Source organism: Triticum aestivum, chromosome 3A (assembly GCF_018294505.1).
Source record: "Triticum aestivum cultivar Chinese Spring chromosome 3A, IWGSC CS RefSeq v2.1, whole genome shotgun sequence".
Lineage (NCBI taxonomy): Eukaryota > Viridiplantae > Streptophyta > Magnoliopsida > Poales > Poaceae > Triticum > Triticum aestivum.
In genome coordinates this window covers 693,179,952-693,205,493 of record NC_057800.1, presented here as the reverse complement: position 1 = coordinate 693,205,493, position 25,542 = coordinate 693,179,952, and the positions used below count along the sequence as shown (strand labels likewise).

At 43.4% G+C, this 25,542-nt stretch overlaps 1 protein-coding gene across 1 annotated transcript; it reads left to right on the top strand.

Moving 5' to 3' along the window:
• The first annotated feature begins 5,122 nt into the window (after window positions 1-5,122).
• Window positions 5,123-18,174, top strand: LOC123063274 (DNA-directed RNA polymerase III subunit 1). Its single transcript, XM_044487015.1, has 27 exons — window positions 5,123-5,413; window positions 5,489-5,618; window positions 5,768-5,917; window positions 6,008-6,164; window positions 6,266-6,447; window positions 6,568-6,686; window positions 6,771-6,870; window positions 7,494-7,694; window positions 7,845-7,993; window positions 8,068-8,209; window positions 8,367-8,507; window positions 8,602-8,790; window positions 9,104-9,338; window positions 10,881-10,974; window positions 11,403-11,637; window positions 12,151-12,342; window positions 12,886-12,984; window positions 13,704-13,907; window positions 14,002-14,274; window positions 15,023-15,170; window positions 15,497-15,648; window positions 16,342-16,500; window positions 16,581-16,697; window positions 16,770-16,855; window positions 17,162-17,366; window positions 17,494-17,696; window positions 17,854-18,174. Exons 1-27 carry the CDS (start codon window positions 5,343-5,345, stop codon window positions 17,906-17,908), a joined length of 4,188 nt encoding a protein of 1,395 aa, XP_044342950.1. The 5' UTR covers window positions 5,123-5,342; the 3' UTR covers window positions 17,909-18,174.
• The last annotated feature ends 7,368 nt before the right edge of the window (window positions 18,175-25,542 follow it).

The following is a 25,542-nucleotide window of genomic DNA, read 5'->3' as shown; positions in this document are numbered from 1 at the left end:
CCTGCCATATGACACTCATATCTGAGTTGGACTGTCATCTTATCTGTCGAATATTTCTTGCAGTTTCTCTTCCAATGGCCCTTCTCATTACAAAAGAAACATTAAGTGTCGGAAGAGTGCCACCCTTAGGCTTTTCACTTGCGTCCGTCTTACCGGCACTCTTGGATTTGCCCCTTTTCATGACCTTGTCCTTCTTAAAACTGGTCATTTTGTGCATCATCATCACATGATTGACGTCCTTATGTATTCCACATATTTATGCAGTCTTGAGCATGTTGAAGAACTCATTCACACTCTTGTTCATCCAATTCATGGTATAATTCATGATAAAGCCATTATAGCTAAGTGGGAGGGACGCGAAGACAAGATCAACTATCAGCTCGGATGAAAATTTGCTCAAAGCCTCCAAATGTTGATCCCGTGAGAACTAGGGTCTCACATGCCCATCAACCAGGGCCATGACAGTCCCACTTGGCACATTAGCATCGGTTACCTCCCGGTAACACAAGGCTAAACCGCCTTTGAGGTGGCATGCAGATCTTCATCAAGATCCAAAACTGAGGGGATTTCCTCCTTGCAACAAGCGTCTCCTCTCTGCAGGCAAGTAGCTTAAGGAGGGACGCACCCTTGCTGACAACAACATCCACAAGGAGTCTATCATTCACATTGCCTCTCAACAACGTGGAGAAATGCAGATCTTTGTCAAGACGTGCCCTCAAGATACAGATCTTTGTGAAGACAATCACTAACAAGAACATCACCCTAGGAAAATACTCGCACACCATTGACAACGCCAAGACCAAGATTACTTCACGAGAGCAGCCAAGGACTATGTGGCTTCCTCGCACCAACAGCTTCTTCGGCATCAGTACCCCCTTAAACGGCTCCTGCCCTGACAATGACCCGTCAACGCCACCCAACATGGCCTACGAGCGTGACAGCTACATCTATCACAACCTACAGTGGTGAGCCTAGTTCACAGGCCTGCCACAACCTACAACGGAGTGGGTGAGCTGTCGTGCGAAGAGCACCACCGCACGACGGTTAGATGAAGACCAGGGTGAATCATCACCCCTTTTTACTAGGCGCATGACACCTCACCATCGACGTGTCACGTAAAAGGGCTTCACCAGCATGCAATGTGACAAGATAGGTGTCTCACCTACCCGACAAGGGTCCGGCAACACATATACCCGCATTTAATGTGGTAGGAACACAGTTGTACTCGGCTAATGTGCTAGCCCCTTGTGTGACTACAAAAGGAGGACCCTAACCACCTAAAAGAGTTGAAACATTTCATACCATGGCACACCGCAGAGCTAGGGCATTTGTTGTTCCTGACAATAGCCGCATTCTCTTCTTCCTCCTCAAGCAATTCAGAGAGAAGGACTCTATCTCATCCAATGTAATCACCACCATCCTCTAGTTAATACAAGCAACAAAACATAGGGTGTTACGCTTCTGAGCGGCCGAACATGGGTAAAAACTATTGTGTCACCTTTTGCTCATCATCATGAGTTAGGGTTAGACTGTGAGTGTGGCAGCACCTCTCCAAGCAAAGAGGGGGTGTCCCTCGCTCCCGGGTGTAGTGCTCGCACATACGACACCAACTGATTCCAGTACCTAGTTAACTTGAGTAAGTGCCGACTCACTGAATTTCCTTTTTTTCATCTTACACTTGGACAATGCCTTGGATATCTCATATCTTTCAGCTCTTGCCTACCGCCCAAACAAAGTTGTCAACTACACAATTATCTCATAAGCATTATAGTTTTCAAAACGTTTTTGAAGTTCTGGCTCCATGGGTGCAAGGATGATACACTGTACTGCTTTGTAGTCGTTACTCTTAGGATGATAAACATTTTCATCATCCTGAGTGGAGTCATCTAGTGGAGCGTCAACGAGAATCTGCTCTAGAATGTGTTCTTTCTTGGCACCTTCGAGGACAATCCTCTGATTACGGTGCAAAACTTTAAAGTTGTTGCTAGTTGCAACTATTTTTTTCAAAGAAAAGGGAGCTGTGCAAAGGTGGGATTGCATGCCATTCTATCTACAACGAAAATGCAAACACACTTAGAGACTTGTTCATAATTTATGCATCTCAAAATAATAATTAATCAGAGTATGCTCTCATTAAAATCAACATCCCTCATTATTGATTATTGGCGATTCAAGATCCACGACTCACTTACTCCAACATTGATGTGACATCACCGATGACAGAATAATGAGATAAGTATGTCAGCGTGCTGATCATATCTCATATGATTCTTGGTCTCCTTTCGATGGGTATGTTCCGAACTTCAAGACGACCTTGAACTCGTCAAGACAACCAAGTGGTTTGTTGTGCAAGACGGTGCTGCACTTTGATGAAAACTAATTACTTGATATTTTTTGTGAAGGATCACCATATAAAACACGTCTATCGCACATTAAACAAGCTGCATAAAAGTGGATTAACATCACAAGCAATTCGTTATTTAGTGACATGGTATAGCCCCTTATGTTCAAGAAGTTTGGATCGTCGTCGAAACCTTCTTCGTGAAATCCTGTCATGGCGGTGTTTTTTAGGATTTTTTTTTGTTGTGGCAGCAGTTTTTGTTATGCCTGTATGTCGGTGTATTAAGAATGGAGTCCTTAATTCCCCAGACTTATGCACATGGAATAGTAGCCTTCCCGATGGCAAGGCTTGTCGAAGGATAACAAAAGCCGAACTCAAGACTAGATTACAATAACTACAAAGGAGATCTCCAAAACAGAGATTAGAAATATTGAAGATACAGCTCGAAGACCCGGCAAGATCCTTGCCGAGGAGAGCTCGCCAAGATTCCAGCCCGATAAGCTCCGAGCCCGGCAAGAATCCCACTACCATGCCACCGTTCCACCTCATCGGTCAGGTCGTCACTTGTCAATTAGGTGTCGAGCGGGGCAGGTAGTTAGGTGAGACTTATCTGGGCACGTGACAGCTCATCACCGAAGATACAACTTTAATGACACCCGTCCAAACGATGTGTCAAATGAAAAAAAGGTAGATGGGCGAACGACACAGAAGGAGAGACCAACCTTGCCGGAGAGCTCCATCCACAAGACACCTCATATTGCATTAAATGCATTTGTCTAACCCATCAGAGTTAGGTGTTTGGCACTGTAGCCACTATCTGCAGTGTGTATTTACCATTTTGCCATTATGGTGACCCCTTAGTCTATAAAAGGAGGCCCATGGTTACCTTAACAAAGGTCGAAACCCTGTCCATTTGCACGCGTAGCAGCACTTCCTAGGCACCTTGCCGGACGTGCGCTCCTTGTAACTAGACTCATACACATCCAATACACGAAGCAGGAGTAGGGCTGTACGCTTCACAGCGGCCCGAACCTGGGTTACCTCGTGTGTTCCTGCTAATCCTGCTCTTTGTGCTTGTTCATGCCTCTAGTCGAACCGCAAAGGGATCATAGATGGTCGTACGCACGACACTGTCGTGGCAGTTTTTTTCAACAGGAGACCCCTGTTGTGGTATCAGTTTCAATTCTCTGCTGTGGCAGTACTTTTACAGCAAAAAAAAACTCTACCGTGGTAGCAACTTCAAAATCGCTATCCTACAGTCACACAACTGTTCTTCTCCATGTGTATAATCTTTTTGCACGACGTTTCTTCAACCTCATATTGGTGTATAACTCCCTGTTCACATACGGCACCAAGTCGAGGTCCATTGGTGCATGATTATCACCTGTCGCCACTCGTTGACACGTAGGTCAACAAGTAAAATAAAAGACACTCATATTGGTTCCTATCAATTGTCGTACCACGACTCGCGGGTCATGAAAAACATTAGAACATATTGCATTTCATATGAACACATTGCTTCACGAAGGCCTGGTAATCTGGTGCAACAATGCATTTCAGGTTAGTTTCTTGTGAAGATGACTTAATACCAAAAGGAAGTTACATATTTGTTGATGTTCTTACGGTACTCATTTTAATAGCTTTTCCATGTATAATGGTGCGATTATGTAGGCAGTTCACTCCGGCCTTTTCCATGTATTAGTTTGCCAGCACTATAGAGGTTGGAAACAATCATCATAGTTTGTTTGCCAATTGTTTGATACTAGAGCTCATTCTAAACTATATCAGTCACGATTCATTGTTTTCTACTCTAGTGAGATGCCAAAGGAAAAAGATGGTTATCTGGTTTTTACTAGCAATAGACGAAAATAATACGTGGGCATCTTCAAGTATGTGCATTACGTTCACGTGGTTCTACTGATATTATTTTTGTTGCAGACAGAAGAAAATGGAACATGAAGTTGATGAGGCAGGTAATGCTCCTCACGTCCTTGGCTTAGCTCAATCAAATTGTACAGTGACATGGGAGGTCATGAATTCGTAACATGTGATGAAACTGGGAAATGGAGTGTATATTTTTATTCTGCCATAATGTGATCCCACAAACATGCTGTCATGCCCAGAGTCACAAAACACGGAGCCGAATCCTTTGACATACTGTAACTGACATTGGCCCACTGACACATGAGGCCTGGTCCACATGTCAGTGAGCTGACAGCACGTCAGGGGGGCCGTGTCCCAAAAACACATGCATGACGCGCCCACTGATTTCTTTTGAATTCACCTTATCAATATATTATAGAACACCTCACGAACACAAAAATTCCAGTAATTCCTTTAAAAAAATATATGTAGCGGAAGCTAACAGTATTGTCTTTTGTGTCTGCCTAAGGGGGTTCTTTGAACATGTCCGAAGAATTCACAATTATTGCATTTTCATCATAAGTGGATGGTTGAGGTTGTAAAAGTTTGTAAAGTGGAATTTCTGCTCGAGGGCGAGGAGAAAAAAGAAAAAGATGGGTGTATGTTTGGTCGTTTTTTTTTTTTGCAAGAAGTCGAGAGAATGGTAGTGATAAATACTCTGTTGGTTCCCGATTAGCGTTTGTAAAAACAAGGAAGCAAAAAAAAGTCAAGAGCAAAGATCGAACTCCGGATCTGGTGATTATGGGAAGCGAACCAATCCACTCGACCTGCGAGGCTACTCGGCGAAACCCTAGAAAAACAGCAACATATACTGAGTTTATATTTCGCTTACCTATTTAATATGTTTCCCTTCCGCAAGTGAAAAGTGATCGGTTCCGCGTCGCCTCCCTCCCCAGGAGCCGCCGCCGCCGCCGCCCCCGACCTCGCCGCGTTCCCTCCTGCCGCTCGACCCCCCGCCCCTCCTCCAGCAACGAGGAGGAGCAGCCGGTGCCCCCGCCCTCGAGCAGCCGCTGCCTCCCCGTAAACCCATCCGCCACAAATCCACGGCCGCGGCATCGGGCGGAGCCGTCGGGGCGAGATGTTGCGGCAGGAGGAGAAGCTGCGGTGCACCAAGGAGCCCTTCATCGAGGATGTCGGCACCCGAAGGATGTAAGGATACTGCTTCCCACCCCCTTGCGCCGTCGTGCTCGCCGCTCACTGACCCCTCGCCCCGCTTCGCTGCAGAAAGAGCATGCGGTTCAGCATGTTCTCCGGCAAGGAGATACGCCAGTCCGCGGAGGCGCAGGTCTGGAACAACCGGATCTACGAGCCCAACATGAAGCCGGCGCCCAACGGACTGCTCGACACGCGGATGGTAATCTCTCGCCCCATCCTCATTGATCAATTCAGGGATTCATCTCTGCATCCGCCTGAACGATTCAGGGATTCATATGTGCTCTAGCCAGGCATGCCAATCTGTTTGTGCAATGCGTTGTATTATCGATTTACCCTGGCAAATTCCAGGGAGCTGCGAACAAGCAGGGGGAGTGCGGCACCTGCCATGGTTCGTACACCGAGTGCCCAGGCCATTTCGGTTACCTGAAGCTCGCGCTGCCGGTTTTCAATGTTGGGTTCTTCAACAATATCCTGGATGTAGTCAAGTGTATCTGCAAGGTAACTAACACCGAGGAGAAGCTTACATGTCTTGGGGTCTGTGATTGGATATGTTGTGGTTCTTATAATTGTTACCCCGTGCCTTTGCAGGGTTGTAGCAGGGTCCTTCTTGTGGAGAAAGACCGCCGAGAGTTTCTGAAGAAGATGCGACAACCTAGAGCAGAGCCACTGGTCAAATTTGCCCTCATGAAGAAAGTGAGGGACAAATGCAAGCTATCCCGTTGCCCCTGGTGTGGATTCATAAATGGCAAGCTTCCTTCTAATACTCCTATTCTCCCCTATGTTGCTTGTCGCATGTAAATTTCCCTTGGGATTTCCTAGTAATGAATGAACTGGTTGGATGTACAGGTGTAGCTAAGAAGGGCAGAATGGGCTTGGTAATTGTTCATGATTGTAGCAAAACTTTGGATGGAAGTACAGAAGAACTCCGGTCTGCGTTATCACACAAGAAGGAAAAACTAGCCATTACTTCAATTCACACGTTGGACCCTGCAACTATTCTATCTCTTTTCAGAAGAATGATTGATGAGGTGGATGCCACTCTGTTTTCGTCTTACAAGAGTATTTATTACTTTCAGCCGATTACCGTAGTACATAGGACATATGTTTATTTCCTGTGTTTTTTACTATCACACTTTGATATTCTGCAGGACTGTGAATTGCTAAACCTTGGTGATAGGCCTGAGAAACTTATCATTACAGAGATCGCAGTGCCACCTGTGCCTATCCGTCCTTCCGTTTTTGTTGGTGGTGGTGGTGGTAGAATGAGGTTTGTTCTTTGGCACCTTGAACTTATATAACGGCGTTTCATCGTAACCACATGAATGTCATTAAATTGTCTTGCTTCTCACAGCAATGAAGATAGTATTACTTGCATATTGAAGAACATTGTTAATACAAATTCCATCCTTAAGGGGACCCTTCAAAGTGGTGAACCGCTCGCGAAGTGCTTTGTAAGATTACCCAGAGTCCTTCACTCGTTTTTCTTTCATTTCTCTTATATTTACCACTGTTTTCTTTGCCTCTACGGAGTGCTACATATGTGCTATCTGAAATTTTCATTGCATTCTAGAAAACTAGTCTTCCTTTATTTGTTCATGAAATGCCCAACTTGAGAGCTGATTGTTGGATACGATGATGAGGTCTGCTCAAGAGACACTTTAAATATTTGTTGGCTGTATGGAAGTGCTGCTCAGGAAATATGATTTATACACGGCGTGAGATAAATAGACATTTTTGCTAAGATAATTGAATATTTAGTAATAACTTTAATCATTAGTGATGACTTACCATCCATCTGCCTGTATGGGCTGGTAGCTGGTGCATTATCAACATCACACTCCAAACAATTCTGTAATTTAGACATATAAAACGGCAAGATATTTTACACATTCTCTTCTAGATTATGTACCTAAGTAACTAACTCAGAAGTGCTGTTAGAAGCGGAAATCTGATGACATATTTATGCTGTAATATTTGCATCATGATCTTTTCCAATCTTGCATTACTTTAATCTGATTAAAGTGTAATTTCATTAGGAAACTCTAGCTCAGTTTTCTCCTTTGTTTCTTTCAAGGATTGCTGGCAACACCTTCAACTTCAAGTTGTTGAATATATCAATAGTGATGCCCCCTGTCTTATTGACTCACAACACCGTGGCCTTATTCAACGACTCAAAGGCAAGACAGGCCGTTTTCGTGGGAACTTGTCTGGAAAACGTACGGAGTACACTGGAAGGACTGTCATATCTCCTGACCCAAATTTGAGGATAACAGAGGTACTTGTCCATATATGGTCGATGTTCTTTATGTTCCCTCTCCAGTTATAGAAATTTGAGTATAACAGAGGTACTTTCCATATTTGGTCGATGTTCTTTATGTTAACTCTCCAGTTGATTTTGTATGTCATCACTAATTCAAACTTATAGGTGGCTATTCCTATTTTGATGGCTCGAGTCTTGACTTATCCTGAAAGAGTTTCATACTATAACATAGAGAAGCTGCGTCAATGTATACGAAATGGACCACACAAACATCCAGGGGCAAATTTTATATTACAACCTGATGGAACGAAGCTGTAAGTTGTAATTTTCTGAATTATTTAATTTTAACAAGTTCACCTTTCATACTTTGCTGTGGACTACATTTTAGGCACTTAAAGTACTGTGATAGAAGGATTGCTGCTCGGGATTTGAAATATGGCTGTATAGTTGAAAGGCATTTAGAAGATGGCGACATTGTCCTCTTCAACAGACAACCGAGCTTGCATAGAATGTCAATCATGTCACACAGGGTATAAATTGCTCTATTTTCTTCTTCAAGAAAACACAACAGCTTTGCGTTTCAAAGCATTGATAGAAAAGGAGAGTTTATGTACATGCCTGATTACACTGTACTTGTTGTACTAAATGATTTGTCTCACCTTTGGTTCCTTTTTATATTGAGTTCAGGCAAGGATAATGCCCTGGAGAACACTAAGATTTAATGAGTCTGTATGCAACCCTTACAATGCCGATTTTGATGGAGATGAGATGAATTTGCACGTCCCACAGACAGAGGAAGCTCGTACTGAAGCACTTATGCTTATGGGGGTAGCACTTGCAAACTCTTCTTTTTTAGTTTAATATTTTTGTTTTGCTTTGGATGCACTAACACTAGTTTGATACCTGATATTTAATTTCACAGGTTCAGAACAATTTATGTACCCCTAAGAATGGGGAAATACTGGTTGCTTCCACGCAGGACTTTTTGACATCTTCTTTTCTGATCACGAGAAAAGACTCCTTCTATGATAGGTCTTCCTTTACTCTCTTATGTTCATATCTTGGAGATGCAATGGAAAATATTGATTTGCCAACACCAGCATTAATTAAGGTAATATTTTCTTTGCATTATTTTTCTTTATGGCTATATGTTCTCCATGCTTTAATGTTTATTGCAAGCATCAAAGTAGTTATATAAACAGTTATGCCATTTGTGCTTCTTCTAATGTTTGTTAAAAGTAGATACATCATAAAATAGCTAATAAATTTGCAAAGTATTAATATGGAAACGAGGCGCCCTCACTCTGAGTTGCTACTTCTTTTCGGAAAGCAAGTTTCAGCATTTTTATTGTTAACAAGAGACTTTAAATGGAGCATGTTTTTTCTTGTTACTCTGGAATGACTATTTATCTGCTCTTTTGCAGCCTATTGAGCTTTGGACTGGTAAACAACTATTCAGTGTGTTAGTACGTCCTAACGCATTTACAAAGGTCTATCTGAATCTTGGTGTTAGAGAGAAAATCTGTACGAAGAAATGCGCTCTTACTGTCGAAGATAAGACATCTGAAGCAGTACATGATGCAATGTGTCCGAATGATGGTTTTGTCTACTTCCGAAACAGTGAACTTTTATCTGGGCAAGTTGGGAAGAAAACTTTAGGTGAGAACATTTTATAAGTTTGTTTTGATTTCTAGTTCAATGATTCATCTAAAGAACCATTTCTTGGGATTAGAAGGTTGAACTACTGTTCTAGTTTTGTATGTGTCTTCTTAATAAAATGTTCTGTTTGTACTGCATAATTTTTCTTTTCATTGTAATGCTTCAGACTATTTTATTTACATGCCTGAGTTGAAAATTGTTTATTTGATGTAGGAAGAGTAGTTTTTCGTCTTATCTTGTAAAATAAACTATGTATGTTCCACCCAAGTAGCAAACTGTTATTAGTCTACGCTACCATGCTTCACTTCTGTGCAATAGCCGAACCTTACTTTGCAATGATTTCGCTCTTGAACACGCCCCGAAGCGCATGTCATATTTCATTAGAAGGAGAACGCCAGGAAGGCGCAAAATACAACTATAACTAAATAACAGAAAAAAGCACAGAGAAAAGAAGCGATGCAAGAGCATCGAAAGTAAGCTAAGCTAACAAACTAACAGAGCTACCAAAAGACAACCAGAGAGTGGTCAAGGAAAACCCACTCCCCAGCTCAAGCTACCACTGCATCTGGAGGCCTAGCGTGCAGTGGGAGCAGGCAAAGTGCCTTTGCTCCTGCCAACTTTCAGAACTTCAGCTGGCTGTCTGATCATGCATCCTTGAAGACGGCACATTTCTCCTGCGCCAGTCTCCAAAGAGTGAGTGATCAATGATCTGGAGGCCCTCACCTTATCTCCTGGATACGACGTAGTTTGTAAGGAGATGGAAGATCGTTTCATCCTCCTGGCTTCACAGAAGGCATTCTCGTCTGGATGTTGTAAGCCATATGCTCCAAACATTGTGCAGTCCAATAGCAATTGGCTGCCCCTAGCCAAACAAATATCTTGCACTTAAGAGGCGCCCAACATTTGCGATGATAATCTCTTTTTAGCTTTTTTCTGCTTGCTAGTTTCTTTTTGGTTTTCATGGCTTCTTATTCTTTATTTCTTTTGCAGTGTTAGATAGATAATTCTTGTTTTTTGGGGCTTTTGAGCATTCTGTTTTGGGATTTACTTGTATCTTTGCGTCATTTTGACATACTCAATGTTAAATGACACACATTTTGATGCACGTTGGAGAAAAAAATTCAGAAATTATACTACAGAGTTTAGGATGTAAGTGCAAAGCTCAGGATTGGACCTTGGAATTGTTTTTTTGGAGGAAATGGGACCTTGGTATTATTGATGTATGCCAATTTATTGACTGTATGAAATAGTGCATTGTATGGTCATATCTAAATTATCCGTGTCAATCTAGATTCCAGGACATCATGTACCGTGTTCTTGGGATATTTCCTTCTTTTTCAGGAGAGTGTTAGTTATTCATTGTCATAGCTCTGTCATGATGTACTCTCATGAATCATGCCATAAACCACATATACCAGATGGTGTGCATTTCAGCACTCACATTAGCAAACAGTATTATTCATTTGGCCTAGTATTTGTTATTTTCACTTTTCTTGACAGATTTGAAAGCAAACCAAAATTTGATTGACGTTTTGTCTCCAGGTAATGGGAATAATGAGGGCATGTTCTCCGTTCTTATAAGAGATTATAATTCTCACGCTGCAGCAAGCTGTATGAATCGTCTGGCAAAGTTTAGGTGAGACTAGTTCAAAGATTTGTACAACATTATCCTTTCTTAATTATTTGTAATTTTGTACCATACTACTAATTTTCTCTTATCCATTTGCTCAAGAGAATAAAAATGTGAAGGCACCATCTTTAATTTCTTCTAACTTGTATGCAAATATATTTCTTTTTCTTATTTACTTCCTGAGATCATACGTAAAGGCACCATCTTTACTTTCTTCTAACTTGTATACAAATATATTTTCTTTTTCTTATTTACTTTCTGAGATCATACCTAGTACACATTTTTTTCCAAATTCATATAGTGCAATTCTCATTGAAATTTTGCAGATTATCAATTGTATAGTTGCTTATTTCAATTGTGATTGTAAATTGCTATGCGAAACTAGTTTATGAAAAGTTTGTCCTGATCCAAGGTATTTACCTTTTCTCCTGCAGTGCAAGGTTCATAGGGAATCATGGGTTTTCAATTGGTGTGGATGATGTCCAACCAGGAGAAAGTCTAAATGAGAAAAAGGGGAAAACAATAGGAGAAGGATATCAAGAATGCCATGAGCTTATTGCTCAATATTCAAAGGGTGCACTCAAACCACAACCAGGATGCAGCAGAGCTCAAACATTGGAGGCTCGGATATCTGGTGTACTAAATAAATTAAGAGACACAGCTGGAGATGTAAGTTCTAACTGGTTTTCTTGGTCCATCCCGATTCCTTAACCAATTAGCTTCTGATTGTTTTTCTAGCCTGATCCTTTTTATACAACTATATATTAGGGGTGTTCAATTACGGGTTGGCAAACCCAACCAACCTGGCTGCTTGATACTCTAGTACAACCGTAGGTGTACTGTTCACATCAGCTGCTTGGAGAAAGCCGTTTTTGAACACGCTATATTGTACAAGTTGGAAAAACTTCGCGTCAGATTCCTTCAGTCTAACATTTGATATTATGTTTGCAGTATCACAACTTTGCAGTTTTACCCAGCAAATTTTCCTTGTACAGATCTCTTTTTGACTAGCCTAATTTTTTCAATACACAAGTTTCTTATCACTAGCCTAATTTTTATTAAAGTGAGGATTTAGTGAAAGTATCGATAAATGATTCAAGTCCACTGGCGAACCTGTTGTGTCCATTTTCAATTAATCATACTTGTGCATTGAATGACTTGTGTTGAAACTTATTTTTTCAGCACTGTATGAGTACACTTCACTGGAGGAACAGCCCATTGATTATGTCTCAGTGTGGATCTAAAGGTTCTCCAATCAATATCAGTCAGATGGTTGTATGTGTTGGTCAACAATCAGTTGGAGGACGCCGTGCCCCAAATGGTTTTATAGATCGAACGCTTCCTCACTTCCCTATAAATTCAAAGACCCCCGCGGTAAGAACAGGACTAAGAAATATGATTTGCTCATTTGTGCAACCACTTTTTGTTTTCGTATGCCATGCACCACACACTTGAAAATTTGCTGAATGGTTATGTGAATCTTTATTTTGTTGAGGGCCCGTCAACTCTGTTGCAGGATATCCTGTAGAAAGATTCAGACTGTTAGGGCAAAATTAGCCAAGTACCATCACGAAGTTGTATAAATTCGAAAATTCCATCCACCCTGAGGATGACTTGTGAGGCATGTCCGCATATGGCCCATGTCAGTGACACGTCGGATGATATTTTTCAACTAGTTTTTATCAATGACAGTGAGCAATCCATTTGTTCGTATAGTAGTAGTGTATTATTTGCATACGGCATTACATGAAATGACATTTGTAGTCAGAATTTACTAATTGATCTTTAATCTTTTTTTCTTTTCTACTTAGTCCAACTGCCATTTTATTTGTATTCAGTGTGTGGGATCATATTATTGTGACAATACATATGTATGTTCTCTTCAGCTAAGTTATTTTCTTTGTCTTCCATTTGCAGGCGAAAGGTTTTGTTGCTAATTCATTCTATACCGGTTTGACTGCTACAGAGTTTTTCTTCCATACAATGGGTGGAAGAGAAGGTCTTGTTGACACAGCGGTAGGTCTAAATCTAGATCATATTTTGGTTGCATACTACAGTATTACATATCAAAAATTTGTAGTCTATTTGAGCATAAAATATTGCTTCTTTATACTAGACTCTATTGGTTTCCTCTGTTTCTGATTTGTAATTTAGTTCACTGATTGGGCCAGCCTGACAGCTTAGAATGTGCAACTTTTAAAGATCAGATCATAACATTTCAGCTTACTAGTTATTTCAGTAAAGGGAAAGGGTAATCCCAGCCCCATCAAAAGGCAAGATACAGTAAGAAGACATCATCAAACTTCTAAAACCTGGAGTAGCATACATCAAAACTTTATTTTTTGGTATCTGCAACAACCTACCAACTATGTCAGACTTGACTTGGTAGCTATTATATGCTAGCAATGTGACATTATTTGGTACTCCCTCTGATCCAAAAATAAGTGTCATGGTTTTAGTTCAAATTTGAACTAAAAGCACGACACTTATTTTGGATTGGAGAGAGTATTATATAACCTGGGGGCATATCCATTGTCCAATAGCCTATAGACATGAACTACGACATGTCTTACTTTTCACTGGACTGATGTGGAATACATTGGACACTGCCAGTTACTCAATACACCTTCTGGATACTTCAAATAACCTTTTTCTTTCAAAAACGTAGATATATCATTTTATTTCTTAGTTGGAGTCTGATATCTGTTTTTTTTCTTGTGAACTTCTAATCATAGGTCAAAACAGCAGAAACTGGATACATGTCCCGTAGGTTAATGAAGGGTTTGGAAGATCTCTCAGTTTTCTATGATCAGACAGTCCGCAACGCTAGTGGTGGTATAGTTCAATTCGTCTATGGAGATGATGGCATGGATCCTGTAAAGATGGAAGGAAAAGGTGGCAATCCCTTGAATCTCGACCAATTGTTTATGAAAGTCATGGTTAGTTTTAACATACATGAATACTTTCTTAGATTGATAAAGGAAAGTGTGCCTTGTGCTCTGTTCATTGACCAATGATGTCTTGACATTGTAGGCCACATGTCCTCAAAGGGGACATGAAACATTATCTCCTGAGGCAATCTCACAAATGTTAAATGATAAGCTCTCCGAACAAGACCCCTCAGCTGGTGGTTGTAGCGATAGGTTCAAGGAATTGTTAACAAAATTTGTCGGGAATCGCATCAAAATGCTGAGAAACACAAGGCGGGCACTTCACCTAGATGAAGATCATGTGGGAAGGAAGGACTCCAGCATTGAGGAGTGCGTTGCTGCTAATATTTCTGGCATATCTGCAAAACAACTGCAGGTATGTATCATACTTTTGCATTTACTAATTCATAATTGCTTTGCCGAAGTGCTGTAATCTTAGACACATCGCTTATATCCAGTTAGGCTTTGCTGTTGCTGGGGGTATGGGTGTAGCCTGAGCCTTAGGCTTGTACCTAAACTTCTTTTGTCTATCAATGTATGATGTATTGAGGCACAAATCTTCCATTTTTTTTTCCAAGAAGAAAAAAAATCCAGTCAGACTTTAGATCTCTCATTTAAATGCATGAGATTATCAACTTTTCTACCAGCAAGTAGATCAGTATGGTAACGGTTTACTGTTATGGTCCTTTTTGGTGTTCATTCATGCGTTTAGAGTTAAGCAACTGCATAAGTTGCATGCTGTATTGATCTACTTGTCAAGTTCGTAGGCTTTGTAAATTTCTTATATTAAACAAGCTGGTGGTTTATGCTTGTTGCTTGCCCCGTAAAATGTGCCTTGCTTTTTCTGTCGATGTCAATACCAAACTAGCAACCACTCCTAAATTAATTGAATGTAAATTTGTGAGTCTCTTTCAAGCACTTCAACTGTGATATGCTCACCAAACACTTCCTGATGCAACATTTTCCTAGTTTTGTTGAGAAATGAATCTTTTGTAATACACAGTACCACAGTAGGTAAGACTGGTTTTAGATCCGCTCCAAGGATTGTTATTTTATAGTTTGTCCATGCATTTTGTTCTTGTGTCGGTCTGCTACATGACTTGTTTTTCCTTTTCCTGGCTCAGGTTTTTCTTGATACTTGTTTATCTCGTTATCACTCAAAAATAATCGAGGCAGGAGCATCAATTGGTGCAATCGGGGCTCAGAGTATTGGGGAGCCTGGGACCCAGATGACACTGAAAACCTTTCATTTTGCAGGAGTAGCCAGCATGAGTATCCTTTCTGTGCTATGTATTTAAGGAAAATTGTGGTGTTTTATAACATGCTGAAGTGGGGCATATTTAGTTTCTTATCTGTTATTTAGGGGGCTGCTCTTTTCATTTATAGTTTAACAAATATAACATGATACTGTCAACAGTTCGAACAAGGAGGTTTTATGCCGTCACTATTAATATGGTACGATGTTGTGGCATACAAAGTCCGTAAATATAAACACATGATGTTGAATTCACTAGATTAATCATTTCCTTTATACTCTCTCTGTAAACTTTTATAAGATTGTCACTAAGTACTTGTTTCCTTAACGAACACCAATAAAGATGTTACACTTGGAGTTCCTCGCATCAAGGAAATCATCAATGCTGCTAAAAAGATAAGCACACCTATTATCACTGCAGAACTTTTGTCTGGGCAGGATGAGTCATTTGGCGTAAAGGTGAAACGTTGTATCGAGAAAGTAGTGCTGGGCGAGGTATATTTTTTCAGAATTTCTTTTAAAATTTTACGCGCACATAAAGAAAGTTTGGCTGCTTGCACTTTCCTCCTGTTATTCTTTTTAAAAGAACATGTTGCATATATTTAGTCCATCCATAGCTGCAAAGATAGATTATTTGTCATTTCCCAGGCATTAAATTATTTTGCATTATAGAAACTTTACAGGAGGCCCTGATAGTTATATTATATATATATTGTATTATACACAATTCACAAAATATGTGGATGGCCATGTTCAAAGGGCCTGGGGGGGGGGGGTTAGGTTTTGCAAAGAGAACTACAAAGGCCTGAAAAGGACAGTCTAAAACAAGTTTATAGCAAGAAATTCAATCCCAGAATCGAGGAAGTTTGGGCTTTTGTTATTGATGCCGAAACTTTTATTTGTATTTGGCTGTTTTTATGATATTAAAATAACAAATATAATTATATTTTTTGTACGAGTAATGTTAATAACTGTTACTTTAATAGCAAAATATTGCACTGTTAACATGTGTTGGCTTGAAGTGGAGATTATTCAATGATTTGTCTTGGTTTTAGTTTGTCTGGTTCTGTAGTCCTTGCATCTCTTTTTCTACATGAGCATGGAAATGAAGAAAAAGCTATTAGTGTAGCAGATATATTTTGTAAGGAAGCACTCAACTTGCTGAGAAGCCTTGTAATGCCTGAACAGGTGGCAGCAGCCATAAAGATTGTCTTGAAATCAAGCCAGCCAAATTTGGTTGTGAAACTTGATATGCAACGAATAGAAGCTCAGGGGTACGAAGGAATCAATGCCGACTCTGTGCAGCTATCAATAATAAATTATCCAAAACTCAAGTTAAAATCTCAGGTATGAATAACGCTTTGAGTTTGATGTGATACGTCCAATACGTTCTCTGTGGTTGTAATCATGGTATATGATATTCGCAGCATGTTCGTGTAATTGATGAAGCCAAGTTGAGAATATATCCAGATGGAACAGATAGATCCAAACTCCAGTTTGAGCTGCACAATCTCAAGTCCATGCTTCCAAAAGTGATTGTGAAGGTAAACATGGCGCGCTATGTTTTTTCTGGGGTACCATTATTAGGATGTTGCTGACAGTTTTAATCAATTCAGGGTATTCCAACTGTTGAAAGAGCTGTTGTCAACCCCGTTAAAGGACGTGACAAAACCATCGAAAGATATAACCTGCTGGTTGAAGGGTAAGACTTTTACTATTTATTCAGCTTTGGTGGCATGTAGTTTGCTGCCGGTGAGGAGCTTGTTGTTACCTTTGCTGGAAAGTGTCAATCGCAAGAACGCTCTCTAAAAAACTTCATGGACTGTTTCTCATTCCGTTTGAAAAAAGAGAGATCATAAGCTTTCTAATTTCTTTCTTTGTCAACCTTCATTCAATGATGTGTTGAAATATTTTAGCGAATTGCTTCTGGGAATTGTTTATAACCCTTGCTGTGAATATTTTTGTGAGATGATATATGGTAACCAAGTACATTCATTGTGTATTACAGAACAAACCTGTTAGCAGTATTGGGCGCTCCAGGAGTCGACGCTATGAAAACAAAAAGTAATCACATCATGGAAGTGAACCAGACACTCGGAATCGAAGCCGCAAGGAGATCTATCATCGATGAGATTCAGTATACATTTGAGAGCAACAACATGATCATCGATCTGAGACATATGATGCTTCTCGCAGATCTGATGACATACAAGGTACAGTAGTAATCATTGTCAATCATGAAACTTTGATCTTACAGTTGCAACACCCTCCATCTTTTGGCCTGCCTCATGTCCTTGGATGACTAACGAAACATGCTGCCCGCGTTGATGCTCTGAGCAGGGCGAAGTCCTGGGCATCACGAGGTACGGGATTGCGAAGATGAAGAGCAGTGTGCTGATGCTGGCCTCTTTCGAGAAAACCTCGGAACATCTGTTCAATGCTTCATATGCTGGGCGCGAGGATCAGATAGACGGAGTCAGTGAGTGCATTATCATGGGCATACCCATGCAACTTGGCACTGGCATTCTCAAAGTTAGGCAAAGGTATGTGCTTGGATGCGATCTGACCTTAAATTTCTCTATGTGTTCCGAGATAACCAAGAAAAAAAGACAAGACAGCAGTAATATTGTTGCAATATGAATCCACTCTTAAGCGACAAGATAAGCATATGTATGAATTTTGTTTGTTTTTTGCTTGCAGGCTCGAGAGTTTGCCTGAATTCAAGTACCAGCCTGCTCCGATCATGTCGTCATAACACACAGAGGCATACCGCAGTGAAAACACATCCATCCGGAGCTGGAAGTTGGAGCAGCATAGATAGGGCTGTAGGTAGTTTCGAGGCGCCATGGCATGCCATGGGGGAATTCAAGGACATTTTTGGACAGGACCCGTGGCCACCGGGTCGCTTTAGCTTAGATAGGAGAACAGAAAACAAAGATGATCATTTATACCAGTATTAGAGTATTGATTATATCTTATCGATCTCCATTAAAGGTAGATGCTGCTTGTTACTATCTGATATATACCCCCTCCGTTTCTAAATATAAGTCTTTTTCGACATTTCAAATGGACTACAACATACGGATGTATGTAGACATGTTCATCCATTTTACTTCGTATGTAGTCACTTGTTAGAATCTTTAGAAAGTCTTATATTTGCGAACGGAGGGAGCACTTTCTTTCTTCCCTTGTATGTGTTAATTTTGGTGGCGTGCCAAAGTTGACCAGCTTGCGTGTTGTTCGTTGTTACTCCCAAGTTTTATAAGACGTTTTAGGATTCGTTGTTCATTTCTCTGCACGTTACGAAATTTTGGTCGTTTCCACTGCTCCTCGCTCACTCAATCAGTTCCCCTCGCTCTAGCCGCACTCCACCAAATCCCTAGCTAACCTCTGACGTAGTGGCGCCGCACCTTCCTCTCGGCCATGTTGCCCCCCTTCTTCTCAGGCGTCACTCTCTCTGTCTCTTCTTCTTGTCCGCGTCGCCTCTCCCTCTTGCCCGCATCGTCTGTGTCACCTAGGATGAGCCAAAGTTGAAAGGAACGACGGCCTTTCCTGCTCGACGAAGGTGGCGCTCATCTTCACCCTCGACCTGCAGAGGAGCGCCGCTGCTGGGCGTTGCCATCCCCGACGGGCTCTCTCCGTTGAAGGGCACCTGTTGGTACCCTGCCGCCGCTACGAGTTCCCCGTCGCCAGCCCCCAGGTCGCCCCCAAGATTGAGCTCCCCGCTCGACCTGCAAGGTTTACATCGTTATTTTTCTTTCATTCATTGTCTCCGTGGGTGGACTCTGGAATAGATGGATGCAGATGTACTCCAAGCCACTGTGGCCAAGAATTGCTCGCGCTGTGGCTCGTGCAGAGGAGCTCTCCTGGAAGTGATATGATAGAAAATAAGATCTTCATTCTGGATGGGCTGGAGGCATTCCTGCATGACATTCTTTGGACCGTTCACAACGTAAAAAATCATCGTAGAAGGATTTTTTGGGGGATTTCTCGGTATACGGTGGGTGGTCGGGCCCGAGCGAAACAGGGGTGGTTTGCGTGTTTCTCTCGTACGCGCATGTGCGAGCACAATACTGAACTCGAGCGAGCCCTTCGCATTACTGAACCCGAAAAATCCCTCTCATTAGTAAACTCTAGGGCTAGGTGAATGATTTTTCATTGATGTCCCCTCTACGGGCTAAACCCTATGGCTTATATCCATGCCAGGAAGGGTATCTAGGGTTACAAGGTCGGTGGCTAGAAACTAGGCGGCGGTAGAGATCCTGGAGTATACGTCAAGTCTTCAGGAGAAGCAGTCTTGATCACGCCTCCTCCGCGCGGCCTCCGGAGTCCATCTTGACCACGAATGAGGAGTCGTCGGCCCGACCCAAAGAGCAATGGGCCGACTGGGTTAGTACCCCTTATCCAGGACACCGTCAATACGGAAACTAAAGGATATTAAGGCCTTCTTTTAATAGAGAATGAAACAAAGCATTGACACATAGTGAGTACATGAACTCCTCAAACTACGGTAATCACCGGAAAGAATCCTAATTATTGTCACCTTGGGATATGCATACGGTAACGCATAATAGGTGCGTATAACTTGCAAGATAGGATCAAGAACTCAAATATATTCATGAAGACATAAAGGGTTGAAATCATGGCACTCGGGCCCTAGTGACAAGCATTAAGCATAGCAAAGTCATAGCAACATCAATATCAGAATATAGTGGATACTAGGGATCAAGCCCTAACAAATAGACTTGATTACATGGTAAATCTTATCCAACCCCATCACTACCCATCAAGCCTACTAAGGAATTACTCATTCTCGCTGGCGAGCATCATGAAATTGGTTATGAAGAAGTTTAGTGATGATGATGGTGATGAATCCCCCTTTCCGGAGCCCCGATCAGACTCCAGATCTGGCCTCTCGATGAAGAAAAGAAGGTGGCGGCAGCTCCGTATCGTAAAACACGTTGAAACTTCTTCTCTTATTTTTTTCTCGGGAAATAGGAATTTATAGGTTTGAGATTAGGGTCAGCGTAGCCACATGTGCCCCACAAGCTACATGGGCACGCCCAGGGGGTGGCCGCGCCCATGTGGCTTGTGGGCCATTGGTGGGTCCCCTCATGTGGTTCTTCGCTCCAATATTTTTTATATATATTTCATAAAAAAATCAAAAAGTTTCGTCCAATTCTGATAACTTTTATTTCTGCACAAAAACAATACCATGACAGTTCTATTGAAAACACGTTAGTCCGGGTTAGTTTCATTCAAATCATGCAAATTAGAGTCCAAAACAAGAGCAAAAGTGGTTGGAAAAGTAGATACGACGGAGATGTATCAACGACTAAGAATCTGGCAGATCCCTTTACGAAAGGGTTATCATAGGTTGTGATAGAAAATACATCGAGGGAGATGGACATAGACCCACATAAGTTGCCATGGGGCTAACCCAACCTAGGTGATCGGAGTTCCCATGAGTTAGGATCTGGGAAAACAATCTAGCGGTCAACTCAAGAGAGTACCCTTACTAGCCCACTTCATTGGAGATGCAATACTCTCATAATCTGTAAGGCAGTTTGACTTTGTTTTAATGTGTGCCAAAGCTTGTGTAAGCAAGATGCTATCCTACAGAGCGATCTTTGGAGGAACACACATATGTGAGCCTGACTACTGGTCACAGTTTATGAGTCAGGGTAATCTTAGAAAGCTCACGAGAAGGTCAGGAGTATGAATAATAAGCTCCACTTGTGGGGTTTAGCCTTCGGCAACCACGTATCAGTTGACAATAGGCGAAAGTTCTGCACCTAAACTAACAATTCAAGGCATAGTCCATTGTTCAATTGTGAAGAAGTCTAATCTTGTTGCTCTAGGTGGAAGTTCAACTAAACACTCTCCACTGAAAATTTTGGTGTATCAAAACATTGTTCGAAACAGTTGACAAACTTGTGTGCCTCGAGATCTGGTGGGAGATTGTTGGATTATAGATGGGCTTTGGCCCATATAAGACAACAATACATGATCAATCTCTAAGGCCCATTTAGGTGCATGGCAAGTGGTAGGAAGTTTAGTACCATACTGCTACAGTAGTAAGAGTGAGGCCCATTTAGGTGCACTTGGGAGCTTGGGAAGAGGAGTTGTACACACGCGCTCCTCCTCCGCCACCCTCTTCGCCTCGCCTCCTCACGACGCGACGCGCACCGCGGGTTGCGGGAATGAGCCAAGCCGAGCCTTATTTTTACTGATTAGGAATGGTTAATTAATTAACGAGTCGCTAACGGAAGTGCCACTATCCAAGACGTTGGACCCTGGGTTGTTCGTGGACTCGGTCGTGGGCCTAAGCCAAGGCCATCTACCCAACTGTTTATATAAGGAGGCGTTGGCCTCTGGAGTGAATCCTAACTCACTCCCTCCTTCCTACATAACCCTAGTTGTCATCTATTGTTCCTCTCTCTTTGCTACTTCCGGTGATCCCACCCTGACGACCGCGTGCATGGTTGGTCGGGAGAGCAGGTGCCTCTAGAACCCTGTTGTTCGAGATCCTGCCCGGAAGAACGGCAGTAAGGTTTTTGGGGAGCGTCTTGGCACGACTACTCCCGATCCATCCCTGTCTCCGCCCTACTTTGCTTCCACTACTTTCCCTGCGTCGACACCATGGCCGCCACCGCCACCACCACCACCAAGAAGAAGGCCATGAACGACGCCGAGGCCGCCGCCGCCGTGTTAGCCTGGCCAACCGGAGGGTATGATTTTTTTTATCTCATTTACTCTTTCATGTGCTAGCCATATATGTGTTCATATATGTTTCGATTTTATGTACTACACGTGTTCATATGCTTAGGTATCGGTATGAGTTGCATACTGTGATTGCCATGCTTACTGTTTACTTCTGGATTAGTTGACCACAACCTCCTGAAGGGAACAATGGGGACGGTCCTGGGAGATGACAAATGTGGGTTTATTGCTGGAGACAACGGGAAAATTGACTATTACACGGATGTTCTGATGGCGGAAGCTTCAGGTGCAGAGGGCGGGATGTAATCGCCTTATTATTAACTCGGACAACTGGAGGTGATTGAAACCATGCAGGATGGAGGACGGTCCGCAGGTGCGGCGACAGCAATTTTCGATGATTATTTTCATTACACTTGTGATTTCATTAGCACTAGATTCGAATACTATAATAGATAAGCAAATAAGGTAGCTCACGAGCTTGCTGGATTCGCTGCATTTTCTTTCACTTCGGATTGGTTCGAGCAGCCTTTAAATGAATTTGTAATGATCCTCACAAATGATGTACTGGTTATTTCTAATGAATAAAGTTTTCATTTGTTGCAAAAAAACTCCTGGATTAGTTTAATTGAAAAGGTGCTTATATTTCCAACAAAAACTATATACCCATTTTAATTGAAGGGGTAACTTCAAATCTCAATCGAAATATATAAACTTTTTTTAATACAAAATACTGCATTACTCTTTTTGATTAAAGGGGTTGTAGGAAGCAAAGTTCTTCGAGCAATTGAAAAATAGAAAAGATGATTATAATGTCATGGATACTCCCGAGGGTTTCTTTTTTTTTCTTTTGCAATTGGACCCTGCATATCTATGCATTCATCAACGGAACTCTTTGTTGGTTAGCTCATTGCCATATATGGATCCTCCGAAATCTTAAAATTACTTAAAAAATGTGATCGCCATATTAGCATGCAGATTAAAGGGTCCAATTGCAACAACAACAAAAATGCTTTTGGATGATTCTTCATGACATTTTAAGCATCTTTGCTATTTTTCAATTGCTCGATGAACTTTGCTTTGGTACACCCCTAAGAAAAGTTTACAGATTTTGATGCAAATTAAAGATGGAGATTAAGAATGACCTCTTCAATCAAGAAGGATAATACAGTCTTTTGTATTGAAAAAAGATCTATTCGTATATATGCATCCATCAACAGAACTCTTTGTTGGCTAGCTCACTGACCACCCAACCTTCCATCTCACGCATCAACTCCATTTGAATCCAATGCGGCCCCTCCGCGAATCCGCAGTAGAGATTCTCGAGAACGGCGGCGTTGCGGAGCAAGAATCTGGCCACGTCCTCTGCACCCTGCCGCCTTGGTAATGCACCAGCTCCACCTTCCTCACTCGGCTTCCCAGGCATGGCGGCACCATCGCGGGTGCCGACGCGTCGTCGAGGGTGTCGTACCGGCAGTAGTGGAGATGGTGTGCGTCAAGGAGCTCCCCTTCGCTACCGCCGCGGACGTAGGCGTGGTGATCGAGCCCTGAGTGCCACTCCGTTTCACGGGGCGGCGGTGGCGCCTCTTCGAAGAAAAGGGTCAGTAGCTCTAGGTTCGGGGTTCGCCGGAGGATGCTGCTCGTCGTGGCGATGACGACGGCGGGGTCGCCGTCGCGCGGCACGCGTCCGGCCAACTCGAGGTGGCGAAGGGCGGGGAGCACGGGGAGGAACACGAACCACGAGCCCATGCGAGCGGAGCACAACTGGTGGTGTTTCGCGGTCGAGGCCAGCTGATGCAGGAACGAACCCAGCTTGACGTGCTCCCCCGCCTCCTCGAGCGGGCAGATCGTGCAGATGTCGACCTTGCACGATGTGACGGACGGAAGGCCGCCCACGGTGAGGACCGAGCTGTCGGGGACGGCGCCACGGTACTCGAAGGAGCGGAGCTCCGTCGTCGTGTCGACGGCGAGGCTGGATAGGTTGTGGCAGCACCGGAGGGCGAGCCTGCGGAGGTGTGTGCTGTCGAGGAGGGAGAGCGCGGTCACCGTGCCACAAGCCTCGAGCGTCAGGTCGGCGAGGCGCGGACAGCCGGAGATCAGCCTCTGCACATCGTCCTCCTCCTCGTCTCTGTGGATGTGGGTGAGGTGGAGGGCCTCTAGAGCTGGCAGGCTGACGGCTGCCGGCGGGGAGAGCCTGCAGTAGCCTAGACGGAGCGATCGCAGCGCGGCGCAAGAGAAGAGCCCCCTCGGGACGGTGTAACGGCGGATTCCACGATCGAGCTTCTCCTCATCGTCGCTGGACGGGACATCATCTTCGGGGTGCGCGCGGACAGAACGGTTGTCGTCGGGGTCGTCAGACTTGGGAGGCTTCCCGGAGACGGCTTGATCCCCAACAAGGCTATCGGCGGCGACATCGTCATGGGAGGGGTGGAGGCCGCAGCCGGGGCTATTGCAGATGGGGCCGCGGCCAACACTACCGGAAAACGGCTCTACGCCGACGGCCAAAACTATGCCGACGGCTGCCGTCGGCCTACTTGGATCTATGCCGACAACCTAGTCCTGGCCGTCGGCTTATCCTGGCCGTCGGGCTACCCCTATCTACGCCGACGGCAACCGTCGGCACAGATCAACCGTCGACCTAGATTAATAAACGCCGACAGTGGCCGTCGGCATAAGTGTGCCGTCGGCGTACATGTGGGCCCGGCGACCCCGCCCGTGACCAGCGGCTAACGGCGTCAAAGCTATGCCGACGGTCGGGACGGGCGGCCGTCGGCATACCTCCGCACGCCACGTCACTGATCCGCGGCGCAGATATGCCGACGGCAGCCGTCGGCATAGGCTCCACGTCATCGATCCGTGGCACGGCGCCCGCCTAAACCCAGCCGTATCTATGCCGATAGCAATGGCGTCGGCATAGTTATTTTTTTTACATGTGTTTTCTTTACATATGTTTTTATGCTTTTTTTACATATGTTTTTATGCTTTTTTATGTATTATATGAATATATGTGTAGTTTGTAATTTTTTTCATAGATTATGAATATATATATATATATATATATATATATATATATAGTTCGTATTTTTTTCGAGCACATTAATAATGTCCCGTCATGTTCTTTTGAATATAGAACATTATATTTTATTAAAATCAAAAACAGCTATGCCGAAACATCTGGAGGGCAGCGCCGCGGTGTGCCCCCCTCACGAACAGCGCCGCCGCCGGCATCTGGAGGGCGGAAACAGCCGCATCGGGTCTATACGGAGGGGACGCATCTTCGAAGTGTTTCTATGGGATGACCTATCACAACCGGGTGGTGTTGTGGCATGTCCGAAGAGGCGGCACGCATCTCCGGGGCGTGGTCCCCCTAACGGACGGCGCCGCCGCCGGCACCTGGAGGGGGGAAACGGACGCATCGGGTCTACACGGAGGGGATGTAGTTGTCGGTTTGGCCCCGGATGTTGCTCCCAGGTGTCCCTCTAGGCTGACCTGACACAGCCGGGTGGAAAGGTCCACTGTTTAAAGCCGGTCCGTGCAAAGTTAAAGGGCTAGATCTCGTGGTCAACCCCTCCAGGGTTAGGCGGGACAGGGGCCCTGGGGATAGCAATGCCATTGGAGCGTCCCACCGGCCCCTCATACATGCGGGGTGGTGTTGTGGCATGTTCGAAG